A 17,179-nucleotide genomic window follows, 5' to 3' on the forward strand; every position below is an offset into this window, starting at 1 on the left:
ACTGTATGAGTGGGACTATACTATATAATTACCCTAGGGGACTTTAGAAACAATCATTCGACTGCTTTTACCATTTACTGCATTGCTATAACAATACAGTGGCTGGATTTCTCACTGATTCTCACTCACAGCACATAGCATACATCTGGGCCAAAATTATTAATACAGCTGATTTAAATGTAAAAAAAAACAACAACAACAACATGTGTCATTACCGGTCATTACCGGTGAGGTCCGGCTGCTGATTGCAGCCGGCCCCCACCTGCTGTGAAGCGCTTCATAGCCGGAGAAACACCCAGGACGTAGAGTTACGTCATGGGTCGTCTGTGACAGACTTCCATGACGTAACTCTACGTCCTGGGTCGTCTAGGGGTTAAATGTTCAAGTTACTCCTTTTCCCAAATAAAAAAAGTAAAAAATAGCTAAACATAAGTGGTATCACCGTGTGCATAACTGTCTGAGCTATTAAAACATAGTGGTGCCTTGGATTACGAGCATAATTCATTCCAGGACCGCGCTTGTAATCCATATCCACTCTTAAACCAAAGCAAATTTTACCATAAGAAATCATATAAATGCAGACAATTGGTTCCACACCCCAAAAATAAGGATTTATTATTCTGAATAACATGTAAAACAGATGAAACAAACATTCAGAGACAGCAGAATATGTGATATAATAAGTTACTGTACAGTAATGGAGAGGATGGGAAACACAAGGGCGGACAGAGACTGCAGGGAGCATGAAGGAATGAGCAGGACAGATGTGGGCACATACATGCAGCACTCTCTGTCCGGGAGAGAGGGGTTATAGCTATGGAGAGATTACCTCCACAGTCCTGTCCCCTGATGTAAGCCCCAGCCTGAAGTGGATCTGCTATGATTTGGAAGGTGAGGGACACTTCCTGGGTCAGAGTACAGGGCTGTAGACCCCGCTATGCAGACCATGTCCCTCCCCCACTCACCCTCCCACCCAGTGCAGGGAGCTCTTAAACCAAAGCAATGCTCTTAAACCAAGTCACAATTTTGAAAAACTGTTAGCTCTTAAACCAAAATGCTCTTAATCCAAGTTACCACTGTATATAATTATTGATCACATACAATGAATGGCTTAGATACTAAACCAATAAAAATAAATTTCTAAATATCGCAGCAACATGTGACTGTACACTTAACTCTTCCACTATATTTGATAAGCTATGCTACATAAGTTTTTAGACTAAGGTACCGACATTCCTGTGTTAGGGCCAGTTCACATGGAGTAAAATCGTCGGATTCCCGCTTCCGTCGCTCTCCACTCAAATAATTAAATTGTCAATTCTTTGAGCGGACAGCCATGGAGAGCGGAGGGGGGCGACCCCTCCCATAGAGAAACAGTGTCACACTGAGGCAGGCGGGATTCTGCAGTGAAGAGTTCTGCTGATCTTACTCCGTGTGAACTGGCCTTTAAGTTTATGGTTTGCCCATCTTTGCTTGAACATTGCTTGGCTCTCTCGCCATTACACTCAGCAGTGGCTGAAACTTAGAAAGAACATTTACCAAGACCCATAATAACAGCCAGTATTCCCCCAAGATCCCTAATATGTGTCCCCCTAAAGCATAGGTCTCCTCTTTGCAAAAAAAAAAAAAAAGAACTCAACTGACACCACTCCAATGCACCTCTTCTCTTGTGCTCTCTTCTTTGACCGCAGGGACGGATCTCTAGGCAGAAGTGATGGCGTCATATAATTGCGCCGGCTAATACTGGGGGGAGTTTGTTCCTGCTACTCTTAGGCTTTAGGGCAGAGGTTCCTGCAGTCTATGAGAATGTATCTGTGTCCAGGGGAGTGAGCTTTGCAAGCTGCCGCTCAGAGAAGCTAGGCTGTAGGCTGTGAGCAGGGCTTTTCTTTAAGCTGCGTGGCACCCAGTCTGAAATTCCACACACTTTCCAGATGTGCATCAGGAATATTCTATAAGGGCATCCATACCGGAATTCCGTAAGAGAATCGGACAAAATCAATAAAATTCTGACCTATTTTCCAGAACAAACACCCTTCAGAAAGGATCCTAAAGAGTGTCTTTGACTAATATAACCCTATGGCTCTGGTCATGTGAAGGGGGCCTTAGAGAGCAGTGCATAGAGAGGTAATAGCCATACTGAATGTGATGAGAAAAACCTATCAGAGTTTACAACAAACAGAAAGTAGCAATGTCCAAGTGTAATTCTCAGGAGGGAGCAGCCACATTGTCATTCTGTACACTCTTCCATCACAGGTTCGGTCTGGACAGGTTCTCACCCTCTGAATCTAAGGTTTTCCTTCATTGATAATGATTAGAGATGAGCGAACCTTGAGCATGCTCGAGTCCATCCGAACCCGAACTTTCGGAATTTGATTAGCGGTGGCTGCTGAAGTTGGATAAATCCCTAAGGCTATGTGGAAAACATGGATATAGTCATTGGCTGTATCCATGTTTTCCAGACAACCTTAGAGCTTTATTCAAGTTTAGCAGCCCCAGCTAATCAAATACCGAATGTTCGGGTTTGGATCGACTCAAACCCGGTTCGCTCATCTCTAATAATGATGAGATAATAAAACACATGGGGAGATGTAACAAGCCGTCTTATGGGAACAATGTCCTAGCAGCGAACCAGAGCTCAGCTTTCTACTATTCCTGAGCTTTGGTAAAATGCTGAACTGTGATGGTTGCTATGGTAAACAAAGAACATTCCAACTGTATAATCTGTAATCCTTCCCATAGTATTATAGTAGAGAGTCTGAGGGAAGTCACTGACTGGCCGAGTAGGCAATCACTCAGCTGGGCTGTGACGTTGCAGCTGGAAGAGCCAAAGATAACTTTTGGCGGCGGTCAGAAAGACCTGGGAGTGTTGTCCAATCAGAACTGCCATAACATTGTGATGTCATAACAAGGCTTGGAATTTTCACCAATCAGGGCACAGCACTGGGTGTATATATAGCTTTACCCAGCTGCTTTGGCTCATTCTTCACGGAGGCAGCAGCAGAGCAAGAGGTAGGAGCAGCATCCAGGTAAGATCTGAAGTAGCAGCAGAGCCCCATCCAGAAAGGGGATGAAGAAGCAGCAGAGCCTGGGGCAGGCCTGAGCTGCAAAGGGCAAGGGAAGGGCAAAGGGAGGGTCCGGTTTAGGGGACTGGAGCGGTCTAGGGCTGGGTGATGGGAGGGCCGGTTTAGGGGGCGGGCCTGGGCTGGTAGGGGCAATGGGAGGGCCTGGTTTAGGGAGCTGGTAAGGACGATGGGAGGGTACGGGCCTGGGAAGGGCAATGGGTCTGGTTTAGGGGGCTTGGGTAGGCCTGGGAAGGGTGATAGGAGGAACCGGTTTAGGGGGCCGGGGTGGGCGACTGGAGGTTTTGGTTCACAAGGCTAGGAAGGGCAACAGGAGGGTCCATTTTAGGGAACTGGGGTGGGCCTGAGCTGGTAAGGGTGACAGGAGGGTTTGTGATACGGGTGTAGGTATAAGCAAAGCATAGGTAAATTAGGGTTTGGATGGGTAGTCTGGTTAGGGTGGAGGGGCTCCCTCTTGGTGCCTTCACCTTGTCATGGTGAGTGAGCTTATGTGCCTTAGTGATCCAATGAGCTAAACTGGTGGGAGTAGTACTCCTGGTGGGGACACACGTGCCAGACAGGTCAATGGCGGCACTTCGATGACAGTAGCCACAGCCTCTGGCAGTGCTCCCTGGCCTGACTTGCCCCACATACTGCTAGACGCGTGCTCCATGTCACCTGGCACTCTTTGCTGATTGGATGTGTGCGCTGCTGCGGCGCCACGCTCCTGAGCACCTATGTAAGCAGAGAATTCCCTCCTAAAGAACGGACTGGACCAGGCTGTTCTTTAAATTGTTGAGTATGCAGGGGCAGGGGCAGAGGTTTCCAGATGAAGGGATGGGGCAGGGGGATTAGGGGTGTATACTGGTGAAAGGATGGGGACTGGGGGTATATATTTTTGTTATTTAAACTATAAATATTGTGCAGTGACACACCACCCGAGTTTTGCTTTTTTGTTTGCCGAATTTTCACAAACCAAGCTCAAAAGGTTGCCCATCACTGCTATAGGTTATACATCTACACTCACATATCAGTCAGCAGGACACACCACACACATTGCTGTTCTCACTCGCTTCTGATGAACCTTTTAATTGGTAGGCAGGAGCTGACAGGACCCCTGCACCTAAGATTCCTGTCCAACACTAAGCTTTGTCCTTCTAAGACACCCTCCCCCCTACATTAAAGTGAATGTACCATCATGTACATTCGCTTTAAGTATTACCCATTGATTTTAATGGAGCCGCGTCATAGAGAGGAGAGGGTTTCCTCCCCCGCCTCCAGTGCTTCACCCTTGGCCCGATACCGTGAATAGAACGGCACTGTACATGGGAACCGTGCCACGGTTAAAAAAAACAAAACAAACGCGCCACCGGCGCCATTCTATACATGGGTAATTCTTAAAGCAAATGTACCTAGTGGTACATTCGCTTTAAGTACCCCCAAAAGGTCATGTTTTGAGGATTTCACAGGTAATTTAATTATACTCAGTGCATCAGGTGTCACTATAGGTGCCCCTTGTATGGGATATCCTCAAACCATGACTTGTTGTACTTAAGAACTGGGGTTAAGAAACACTGCATCAGTTCATCTTTTTACATTGTCACCATTTATTAACATGTTGTCCTCTGAGAAGCTACAACTCTCAGCATACCCTGAGAGCTTTATAAGTTTATGGCATTCTGAGAGTTGGGGTTTGACTACAAGCTTGTTATTCACGAGGGAATTGTGGCCAGAGATACAGTTAAATCCAGGATGAAACAGGTCATTATGTTGCTTCTTACTGGTTCTTTATTGGTGAGCTCCTGGATCAGTTCCATTAGGTACGCCAGTCCGACACTGATAAAAGGTGATTCAAAGTTTTCAGCAACTCTTAAAGGGGTATTCCCCCCAAAATTATTTTTGCATTAATACGCTGCCCACCCGTAGCTTTCCATCTTTCCAATATACAGTTATTAAGGATTCTGAACAGATGTGCTGTTGTCCAGCTGCATTCACCCCCACGGAATGCATAGAATCATCAGACCTCAGTCCACACCGACACGCTCCCTGCTCCTGGCCCCCACCCTCCGTGTCGGCATCACGTGTCCTCAGTCCCAGCACAGTGAAGTGACTGAGAACACTGATGGGGTGGCTGCTGTTAGAGACGGAGACAGTGATCAGCGCAGCTGTGACTGTCTCCCTCTCTAACAGCAGCCACCCAGTCACCACCAGCCCAGAGCTCACCCCCTGTGTCCAGAGCCTCCCGGGCGCACTCACCCGCAGCACACAGCCCCCCCACCACAGCCAACCGCCCCCTACCATCACCCGTAGCATCCCGCAGCTCAGCAACCCCCCGCGGTAATCTCCGCCCCCGCAATCGCCACCGCCAACTCAGCTCTGCTACGCTGTCATCATCTCCATTGTCTCAGCACTGCTACTTCACCATCATCAGGCAGAAGCATTGCATGATGGGAAATGTAGTTTTCTATTTTGGTTATAGATCTGCTTTTAGAAAAACTTGTAACTTGAGAACGGCAGCAGCTAGAAAGATGGGAGACAGCTCAAAATACTCAGGGGGACTTGGTGAGTAAGGCCAGCTAGGTTTGGGAGCATTTCATTTTTTTAGCTCTTGGGGGAAGTATCAACGCTACATTCCTTTCCTTAACCAACACTGGTTTTGCAGGGGTGTAAAAAGATTAAATTTTTTATCATTATTTAGCACACAGAGGCACCTAACCGATGTTACCACATTGTCCCTTCCATGTTACTCCATAGTGTAAGTATTCTGCAAACAGTCGCAGCTTCCAGGACCTCAGACTGGGGTTTCTGTTTAACATGTCTGAAATGTATACTTACATGTCCCACTCTCCTATGCTGACCAGCCATTTCCTATGGGAACGGAATGTTATCAGATGTTATGAAAACACTGACAGCGGAGCAGAGTGGGAGGCCTGGGAACCTGCAGCAGTTAGGGAGCAGGACAGGTAAGTATACATTACTGAAATGTACCCCAGAGCCCCACCAGTATGGCTAAGTATACATTTTACCTGGACAACCCCTTTAAAGAGGTTTGCAGAGGATGAAACCTACTTTGAAGTGTCTGTGGACAGTTTAATGCTTTGTTTCTGATGCAAACTGCCTGCTCTGTTGTCTTTATGTTCCCACTTCCTGTCTAGTGTACCTCTTGTAAACTATAGAAACGCAGTCAACTCTTCACCAACTACACCTTCTTGACTATATGCCCACCCACTACAGCTACTGGAGCTGCTCAAATAGTGTTAGAAAAATAGAAATCCTAATGGAAACACATCGTAAACGTGTCAATGAAGAAAACAGTTTGTATCAGTAAAATGAAAGACCAAACATATGTGCATTTATTAGACAGCTGAAAATAGGTTTTACTATAGGAAAAAAACGTTTTACTCAAACTGAAAAGGTCAGGTTTTCAGTGGCTTTAGGCCTTAATATTTTGCTGGAGTACCCCTTTAATACATATTATATAAGAGATATACATGTTCCATATTTAGGTCTCAACTTCCATACCATTAAATTCATGAAACTTCAGTCTTTTATAGTTCTCACTTTATTTAAAAAAGTAAATGCTTAAATTTGAATGTAGCGATAAGAGTGTAAGTGAACTAGACCTAAAACGATATATCAGTCAAAGGCACAAATTCAGTTCAACATACTGGTTTTAGGGGTAAATTCTCAACATTTTGTGACCATTTATTAAGTTAATGAACAGCCAAAGATGCCACAACAGAGCAGGATAGTGTTCGTCATCTGACGCCCAGTCATAGCCCTTAATCATGAAGTGTACAACCAATGATCAAAGAATTAGAAAATAAAACATAGAAAAATAAAACCCCATGTCCCTAAGAATCTAAGCATTTGGATAAGGTATTTGGCAGTGAGTATTTAAAGTGTAACCAACCTCTTAAAGATGATGCAGCTCTTGCATTTGAGTGGAAACAAATGATGTCACCAATATTCATGGGTGTGTCATGAGGTTTAAATGACATCATAGTCTAAATACTGAAACAGCCCACAAAGCTGAAGCCTCCTATGACTGTTAGGTAATGGCTACTCTTAAAAGGTTATGATTTGTGGTGCTAGCAGAGAACATCCCATGGACTGCCCATGCAGTCGTCTAGCTGTATTACTTCTGTTATATAAAAAGTCAAGTATAATTGAGGCTGCCAAATGAGACACTTTAAAAACATATGGTACAATAGCACTTCATGTTTTGTCTGATGCTTGATATGCTTTAGGTTACAATGATTTTCATAGAAGCACACTTAGGCAATGGTGGAGATGAATGTATTGTAGCACAACATTATAACGGGCAGCTGCTAAACAATATTTAAACACTGCTTAACATATAGCACAAGAAAACGTGCTTAAAATGCACTCTAACATAGAGCACAGAATCTCGACAAATTGTGCGACTAGACGCATTTCCTCCAGAAAGGAAAAGTGCAATAGTTTAAAATGACGTGGCTTTATATCAATGTCTCTGAAAGTCCTAAAAATGCTCAGTCTCCCATCGTACACTGATGGAATGAATCGGTTTGTAGTGTTGTTCCACAAGTGTCATGCGCCGTGCCACAAGAGTTAATGGTAAGATGATATAGTTGATTGCTTCCCATAGGGACAGCTGTAGTAAGTCACTTTCATGTGTCCAGTACGTCAGGCATAATGATTCAGTGTGTTAAACACAACAAAGTTCATATATATATATATATATATATATATATATAAAAAAAAAGTAAGAAAATTGGCACGTTTGTTTTTGACACAGTGAGAGAATGTCTGACACTATTCATAAATGCAGTTTTCCTCGCTTTATGATGGATGCCAGCTCTGAAGGCGAGAGATGTGAAAGTCCACTTGTGGATCCAAAGCAAAAAAAAAAGGACTGTTCTGAGGAGAGGAATGGTTTCCATATTTCAGTCTGTCGTCCACGTTAAGTCTCCTCCTAACAGCTATTTGGAATAGTGTCTTTGTAAGAAAGCAATACCAGAGTTGCACCAATTAAACCATTGGTATTAAAAGTGCATTCATCGCCTACACACAATGAATGCAGCCATTCTGTAGGTTGGTTCCCTTTATTGTTCTCAGCGATGTACATAATTGTCGCTCAGCTACTGTGAGTCTTCTTGGCAAAATGGCTGTCTAGACTGTGTGTAGACGACAAGGGCACCTGAGTATTTTTGCATGTCCAGTAGCAGCTGTGTTTCTGTGAGTTCGTTCAATGTCCCAGAGGAAGACATTATTGAAGTTTATCCTATGCTAGGAACTTTGGACCAAGCGTCTATAATGGGGCATAACTTCATGCTCTGGAAGGTGAAGCGCAAATTCCAAGGCAACCAGGACAGGGAACTCAAATGCCATTAACTCCCGTCTGTTTAGACGAAACTTTTCTTCCAGTTTCTACAGAGAAGATGGCAAAAAAAATGACCATTAACAGCTCCACATTTCATAAATTGCAAATATTGTGTGAACTAAATATATAAATATATGACCGCTTTCTTGCAGAAACAGCAACACTCTTGTCCTCAGCTGGGATGTGGTTTTGCAGCGCAGTTTCAATGAAGTAGTGGAGCTGTATTGTAATACCACACACAACCTGGAGATAGGGGTGATGCTGTTTTTGCAAGAAAGTAGCTGTTCTTTTCCCAATCTTGGATAACTCTTTTAAACTCAATGATCTGAGTTGCAGGTCCTTACACAGGGGCAGATGCTTAATCTATAAACTCACAACTAGGGATAGTCAGAATCTTCCGAGGTTCGGGTTCGTATGAACCCGAACGCTCGGCATCAGATTCCCGCTGTCTGCTCGCTCCGTTCAGTGGGTGGATACAGCGGGAAGACCGCCTGGAAAACTGAGATACAGCCTATGGCTATGGCTGTATCCCAATCCCAGTTTTCCAGGCGGTCCTCCCACTATATCCACCCTCTCCACGGAGCCGCCAGGCAGCGGGAATCATTGCAGAGAGTTCGGCTTCATACGAACCTGAACAGAAACAGGTTTGGACCATCCCTACTCACAACATAAAGACTCAGGGGGACATTTATGAAGACTGCCCCCCTGGCGTACGCCACAGAGAAGATAGCAGGCATAAATCATGGCATAATTCTACACTTGCAGGTGTAGATTTCTGCACCTGCCGCGCGTCTAAGGCCCTGCCGGATTTAACTAAGAGGCGTGCAGGGGTGGGGCCTAATTTAATACCGGTATTTGTAGCCGGACCAGCTTACCCTTTTCATGATTAAATGAATGTTTAGTTTTGTTAAAGGACAACTCCCATAAAAAACTTTTTTCCCAGTAATTGAAGCACATTACAAAGTTATATAACACTGTAATATACTTCAATCCCCTGTCTGTCCTCCTTCCCTGTCTTTTCCCCCCTCCACCCCCCAGCAGGAAGTGTAAGAAACTCCTTCATACCTAATTACTGTCGTCACCAGGCTGCTCTCTCCGCTCCTTCTAGTGACGATGAGTCATCAGCAGGAGGGCGGGGCTAGGTCCTGTTACACCAGCCTCCCCCTCCCCTGCCTGGTCAGGTGACTAGGCTTGCTCAGCTCCCATTGGCTGAGCAACTGTAAGCCATCTGACATTCTGCAACTCAATAATGACTGGTGACTGACTCCCGGCACATAACCAGCTACAGGACCCCCTCCCCCATACTCCCTCCTGCTGCTGAGTGGACTCAGTGAGTGAGTGATGTCACTTGCTTATCTTTCTCCTCACTCCCGGCATGTCAGCTACACAGACGTCTTATCTCTCCCCTGCTGCCCTGACCTTATCCTGCAGAATGTACACTACAGTGAGGTGACAGTATGTGTGTGTGTATATAGCATCCTGACTGAAGAGAGCCAGAGAGGGGGTCATGTTTAGTGTATGATGGGAGTTGTAGTGAATGGAGGGGCAGGCACTTGCAGTGTCACAGCAGCCAAAGTGCATCATGGGAAGCTGAAACCAGGAAGCAAGGAAGAAATGAAGAACAAGACTAGAAATCAGAAGGTACACAGACGGTGGGAAATTCAAACAGTGACAGCTCAGGAGGAATGATAAGTATAAAAGCTAGGTTTCTGATTGGTTTTTGTTTTTTTTCCTTAGCGCGGGAGTTGTCCTTTAATACACATAACATAGAAACATAGAAGATTGTCTGCAGAAAAAGACCACTGGGTCTATCTAGTCTGCCCTTTTAGTATTTTCTTTCTTATTATCTTATATATTATTAAAGATATATGTCTATCCCAGGCGTGTTTAAATTCTGTTATTGTAGATTTAACAACCACCTCTGCTGAAAGTTTGTTCCAGGTATCTACTACTCTTTCAGTAAAATAATATTTTCTCACATTGCTTCTGATCTTTCCCCCAACTAACCTCTCACTGTGTCCTCTTGTTCTTGAGCTCAGTTTTTTACTAAAAACACTTCCCTCCTGAACCTTATTTAGTCCTTTAACATACTTAAAGTTTTAATCATGTCCCCCCTTTCCCTTCTTTCCTCTAGACTATACAGATTCAAATCCTTAAGTCTTTCCTGATATGGTTTATGCAGTGGTGGTCTTTGGCACCAAGCACCCCAAGCGATCGCTTGGGGCCCCCAACGTCCAAGGGGTCCCCCACGCCCTGCTCTTGTGCTCAAGACGGCTGGACAGGGCTGCTGCCCCGCTCGCTGCTGCCATATGAACTGTAACTATGAGCACTCGTAATGAGCGCTCATAGTTACATGCAGCAGCACTGACAGGGCGGGAGACATTGGCCCCCTTCCTGTCAGTCACTCTTGTGGCCGCAGGAAGGGTTTTCCCTGCGATCACAAGTGGCAGCTTTGTCCTTGTGGTGCCGGCACTCCAGTGACATCACTGGAGCATCGGCGCCAGGACAAGGGGAGTGCGGCCTCTTGTGATCGCAGGGAAAACCCTTCCTGCGGCCACAAGAGTGAAGAGAAGAGGAGACGCCCGGACCCAGGTGAGTATAAGTGTTTGTTTTATTGTGTTATATACTATATGGGAGGGGGAGCACACAGGGGTCTGTTTAAGTGGGGGAGTGCACATCGGGGGTCTATATAAATGGGGGGAGCACACAGGGGGGCTATATAACAGGGGGAGCACACAGGGGGGCTATAGACTACTGGGGCTTCACAAAGGGGTCTATAGACTACTGGGGGCAGCACACAGGGGGTCTATATACTACTTGGGGCAGCAGAATGGGGTCTATATACAACTTGGAGAGCACACAGGAGGTCTATATCCAAGTGGGGGAGCAAACGGGGGCTATATACTACTGGGGGAGCACACAGAGGTCTATATACTACTGGTGGGGCACACAGGGGGTCTATATACTACTTGTGAGGCACACAGGTGGTCTATATATAACTGGGGGAGCACACAGGGGTCTGTATACTACTGGGGCAGCACACAAGGGGTCTATATAATACTGGTGGGGCACACAGGGGGTCTATATACTACTGGGGGAACCACACAGGGGGTTTATATACTACTGGAGGAGCACACAGGGGTCTATATCCAAGTGGGGGGAGCACACAGGAGGTCTATATCCAAGTGGGTGAGCACACAGGGGGCCTATATACTAGTGGGGGAGCACACAGGGGGTATATACAACTGGGGGCAGCACACAGGAGGTCTATATACTTCTGGGGGAGCACACGGGGGGGCTATATATAACTGGGGGAACACACAGGGGTCTATATACTACTGGGGGAAGCAAACAAGGGGTATATACTACTGGGGGCAACACACAGCGGTCTATTGTTTTGGAACGCGTGTCGAGGGGGGGGGGGGGCCCAGACATAACTTCGCTTAGGGCCCCAGAAATGCCAAGACTGCCCCTGGGTTTATGTCTGACACCCTCCACCATTTTTGTAGCCCGTCTTTGGACCCGTTCTATTTTATCAATGTCCTTTTTTAGGTGAGGTCTCCAGAACTGGACACAGTATTCCAGATGTGGCCTCACCAGAGCTCTATACAGCACTAACTTTGAAAGCTATAAAGTTTTTACTTGTTTGGATATTCAAGACTATGCACATCATTTTTCTGTGCTACATAGGTTATCATCTTTTTGTAATTTTTTTTTTAATTTGTAAATTTTTGTCTTTTTGATGTATTGGGCAAAAATGATAAATAAAAAAAAACAAACAAACACACCACAGCACGAAAAGTACAGCTAAAATACTTTAAAAAATTTGTACTCTCTCCTTACAGTTGTATCTGTGTAGATTGGTTAAAAATATTCTCCCCGACAAAATGTATATAAGTGTTATGCCAATTGGAAAATGCAAGGGGGCATCACAGGATACAAATAGCGAACAGACAAGCCCTATATAGTGCACCACTCCCTCAGGCCCTGTGCTATGGAACCTGTATCAGTTATGCTGAGAGTGCTCCTTTAAACACAATTGGGGAGATTTATCAAACATGGTGTAAAGTGAAACTGGCTCAGTTGCCCCTAGCAACCAATCAGATTCCACTTTTCATTCCTCACAGACTCTTTAGAAAATGAAAGGTGGAATCTGATTGGTTGCTAGGGGCAACTGAGCCAGCTTCACTTTACACCATGTTTGATAAATCTCCCCCACTGGCTCAGATTTATCATGAGTTAGGCCCCGTTCCCACTGAGGAAAGGTAGCGGAATTCCGCGACGGAATTGTCCGCCGTGGAATGCCGTTAGCCTCCCGCTCATAATGGGAGTCTATGGGAGGCGCGCGCTCCTGCCCTGTCCGCGCTGAAGAATGAACATCATTCTTCAGCGCGTACAGAGCAGGAGCGCGCGCCTCCCATAGACTCCCATTATGAGCGGGAGGCTAACGGCATTCCGCGGCGGACAATTCCGTCGCGGAATTCCGCTACCTTTCCTCAGTGGGAACGGGGCCTTAAGGAATAGCTGTTGCCAACAATAATCATTCACAGCCTGGCTTTAATATCTTAAGTATCTCTGGTACAATGAAAGCTGAGCTGTGATTGGTTGCTATAGTCAACAAAGAATCATATTAAAACAGCTTGATAACTCTGCCCCTAAATTCCTATTGGTAGGTATATTTAGACTGACCATTCTTGTAGCTACTCACATCAATGAGGTGTTTAACTTCATGTTTTCGGAGGTCACTCCCAATTTTAGCGGCCAACAGGATACAGGCTCCAGCACAAAGTTTTCTGTTCTGTTTGTTCAGCTTCCCCTTCAATGCAAGTTTCTCAAAGTACACAAATGCCATGGCCACTGTGGGTTCTTCATAGCCACAGTCATCCTGGGCTAACTTCCGAATATCTCGCTTAAGGCTACGGAGACAATGTTAGGAAGAAAAATCATCACTGTAATAAAGTGTTGGGGTTTATGGAGCCTTTTAAATACTGAAAAACAATAGCTGAAGGTGACTATTAAGGGACCTGTATGGAATGGAAAGGGAAGGAGATACAGCAGGACAGGGTTCCGTACAGAAGTCATACAAGAGAATGGTAGTCATACAAGAGAATGTCAGATAAGAGGTCAGATGCTCATCTAATTACTATTGGCATTGAAGGCCATCATTAATATGGCAATGAATGATGCATAATTCATCAAGAGAATTTATTGGACTGCCATGCTTGGTCAGAAAGGACTACTCCCAGCAAGTCAGTATTGGCTACAGCCGGCAAGGGGTGTACTTGTTTTCCCATGGATTAGTCATAAAGGTCTCAATATATATAGATTCGGAATCCAAGTCTAGTCCAAACTTCCCTTTATGGGTAAATGGAACCAGAATATCAGTGCCAGATACCCAGATGTCACCACTGCTGCTTCGCATCTACATTGTCAAAGCATGCTGGGAGTTGTAGTATTGCAACAGCTGGAAGGCTACAGGTTAGAGATCACTGCTTCAAAGGCTCTCAATGCATTAGCACACATACATATATATGGTGGTCTTACCCTATTAGTCACAGACTTTAGGAGAGAGGTAATAAGCATGATTTCTATGTGCAAGATGTAAAAATCAGGCTCAATTGGTAAAACGTATGGCAGCAAGCATCAATGTAAATGCCAAGTGGAAAATTTCCATTCACTCTGTGTTAATACCTAGAATCAGGCTATATGAGAAGTTTTGTGCTGTTAGAATAGATACACCAGAATCGTAATGTCTCGTCCCCTACTCTGCCTGGAGGCATCCATTATACGGAAAGTGTGGAAAAAGGGGGGACGGGACACCTAGGCTGCTTTGTCTCTGGCTGGAAAGGTAGTAGCTGCAGGCACAGCAGATGGGCAGGTTTCTAACACTAAGAAAAACGTTCACATAAGCCACGTCACCCTTCCCAAATGTCAGATGAAATATGTCGAAAATGAAGGTGTGAAGGCTGCCTGCTTCAGGAGTTGCATACGCTTAACATTTTTTCTCATCACCTCTAGGTTAGTCTAGATTTTCTGATTATAACCTCTACTTATACCAAACAGATGAACTGTATTACATATCGTCATATACCGGGGGAAACAGTGATACAGAGGCTTACATCTATCTAAATCATTCATACACACCTTCTTATTTTACTGAGAGTCAGCTTAATATGAGGAAACTTCTCCTTGAAAGTTTCATTCATATCTTTCTTGAGGTCAGATGGTTTCACGTATTCTATAACAGTGGTCTGAACAGGAAAACAGGCATTAGGATATACAGGGTAGACACAGCTAAAGCGCTTCTAGGTTACAAAGATTCTCCTCAAAACGGAGAAAAATGGGGTTATTTATTCACACATATAATATACATGTGCATCTACAGATGGGATAAGTGAATCATTTGACATCTATATTTGCTTGTATGGACATGCTTAAAGGGAACGTGTAATTGGAAAATGTCTTATTATTTGATAAAGGCTGAGATACAATGCCAAAACAGCGCACTTGGGATGTACAATAAACAGCCTGAAAATGTGGTGATGTCACCAACTTCTAATATACACTATTTGTACAGAATAATATGTATGTCCGAAATGCAGGATGTGAATGGGGCTAATCTGCATCCATAAAGGAAGAAATATAAGGGCAGACTGGATAGACCAGGTGGAAACAATCTTCTATATTTCTATAATCTGATATTTCTACCTAAAATATTACATTTGAAGTCACCCCCAGTTGCACCATGCAGTTACGGAAAGCTGGTATAACATGGTACATAATGCAGCAAGACTCACCATATAGGAAGGGAATATTAAGACCCGTTTGTGCTTGCCACATGGCCACTGAGGATCATCCAACAGATTTGGATCGTACTCTGTAAAGTCTCCTATGTCACTACCTGTATAAAAATGGGGAAGAAATAATAAAAAGGTAAGCCATACAAAAAAAAAACCTATATACATTATTTCTTGATGTATAGATTATCTAGGTTACACAAGTGCAACACAATATCAATATTTATTGTACTTAGTTCTAGTAATCATCACCATTTCAGCCAGTTATTAAATGTTAGTAAATGTATCCAAAATAAAAAAGCATTACTATTATCCTGTGTTTACGGCTCCTGAGCATATCGGCTCAGGTTTACAGGTTACATACTTACTGAATGTGTGTTAGCATGAAACAGAAGGGAAAAAAATATACTATAACAGCAGCATCAGACTACAGAGGGTTTGTTTGTAGTCTGTTACCATGTGGACACATAGAAGCTGTAGATGCTAAAAAATAGAAATTTTTTCATCAAGACTATTAGAAAAAACTGCCTCACTGAAAAAAATGCCTCCAATGCTAAAGTCATCTGTCTAAAACCTGCAAAGCAGAGGAGCTGCCAGCAGGTAACAATGCAAAAATGCACAGATCCATAATGCATGGGATTTGGTCTGGTTAGTTCATGCAACGGTTTTGGACCCAATTGGTGGTGCATTCAAAATGGCAAATTCAACTTCCACAGACCCCACAAATAAAGTAAAATGTATAAAATTACTTACTGCCCAAAAAACTGGTTAATAAACACATACCAAGTCAATGTATTATATACACAGAAAATACTGAAATCAATACCACAAGTGTAATTCTATTTGCAAACACATGAGAGTAAGGTATGCCATTAATGTGATCGGATCACCTGTATCAATGCTCCCCTGGATACTGTTGGCTCTTCCCAGGGTCAAATTGCGATGACTTGCATTCCGAAACTGAGAAAAGGAGCAGGTGGAGTCTATTGTGTTTCTGCGGGCTCCCAAGGCATTGGTTGGATACAAAAACTGTGTATATGATACAGTCTGGAGAGAGAAGAAACAAATGTCAGCTGCTGACATTAAACATTTAAAGACACTGTAGTTGTCTCCCATTCTTGGCATTGCTATACACATAGAAAATTAAATCCTGGTCTAGTTGACAATTTCTCTTAGTGAAAAAAAAAAAAGCTTTTTTTTTTTTTTTTAAATAGATATTCTTAAACAAGTCCCCCATATGTGTTGGGACAACAAGGTTACATATAAGGAAGAATTAAGCTCTTCTGATATAAATTTCAAAAATTTTGGACTATTTTTTGTTATGTTGCCACATTAGTGACGTCATGGACTTGGCAGGAGAAAAATGGAAAAAATATGGAAAATTATCCCATAGTTGCACTTTTGTGTGCTAGGTTATGTGGGCTTCTTGTGTCCAGTGGAAATATAGACATATGTACTTTGGAAGCCAAAATGGAGCTAGAAGATCAGCTCCGGAGAAGAATTTGCAGACGTAATTGCTCTGTGAATATTCACAATGACCTTGTACACGGTGTTAGAACATCCCATGATTTTGGTTAAGCATTAGGAATTTAGTGTTTCATAACAAAAAAAAATTCAGTGTTTTGTCTTTCTAGACACAGAACGAATTTAACACATTGCTGGGATTAGAAGATTATAAAACGTAAATAGGATTCTGAAAGCTTAGAACCACAAACTATTGAAAAGGGAACAATAAAGTGGAATTTTCCATCATTTCAGCACCAACTGCAAAACTTAGAAGGAGCAAAGAATCTATAATAAAATGGTAATAATGTCGGAGAGATTAACAATATCTAAAACCTTCTCTCGGAATTTATGTTAACAATGCATTTGCATAATGGATATCTGCAGAGACAGTGTGACAGCACATATGAGAGACAACAGTCTGTTACCTCACTCATTTACTTGTATGCCTCTCT

At 43.7% G+C, this 17,179-nt stretch overlaps 1 protein-coding gene across 3 annotated transcripts in view; it reads right to left on the reverse strand.

The window, feature by feature from the left end:
• Positions 1 to 6,603: 6,603 nt before the first annotated feature.
• The window catches only part of CABLES1 (Cdk5 and Abl enzyme substrate 1), a 59,037-nt gene continuing 48,461 nt past the window's right edge, over positions 6,604 to 17,179 (reverse strand). For all 3 annotated transcript variants that reach the window (XM_069957699.1, XM_069957698.1, XM_069957700.1), the window contains exons 6-10: positions 16,112 to 16,268; positions 15,222 to 15,325; positions 14,569 to 14,675; positions 13,133 to 13,340; positions 6,604 to 8,471 (exon numbers count right to left, since the gene is read on the reverse strand). In XM_069957699.1, coding sequence (XP_069813800.1) covers positions 8,331 to 8,471; positions 13,133 to 13,340; positions 14,569 to 14,675; positions 15,222 to 15,325; positions 16,112 to 16,268 — 717 coding nt within the window. In that variant the 3' untranslated portion in view covers positions 6,604 to 8,330. The remainder of the gene's footprint in view (positions 8,472 to 13,132; positions 13,341 to 14,568; positions 14,676 to 15,221; positions 15,326 to 16,111; positions 16,269 to 17,179) is intronic.

Source organism: Dendropsophus ebraccatus, chromosome 2, assembly GCF_027789765.1.
Source record: "Dendropsophus ebraccatus isolate aDenEbr1 chromosome 2, aDenEbr1.pat, whole genome shotgun sequence".
In the NCBI taxonomy this organism is placed as follows: domain Eukaryota; kingdom Metazoa; phylum Chordata; class Amphibia; order Anura; family Hylidae; genus Dendropsophus; species Dendropsophus ebraccatus.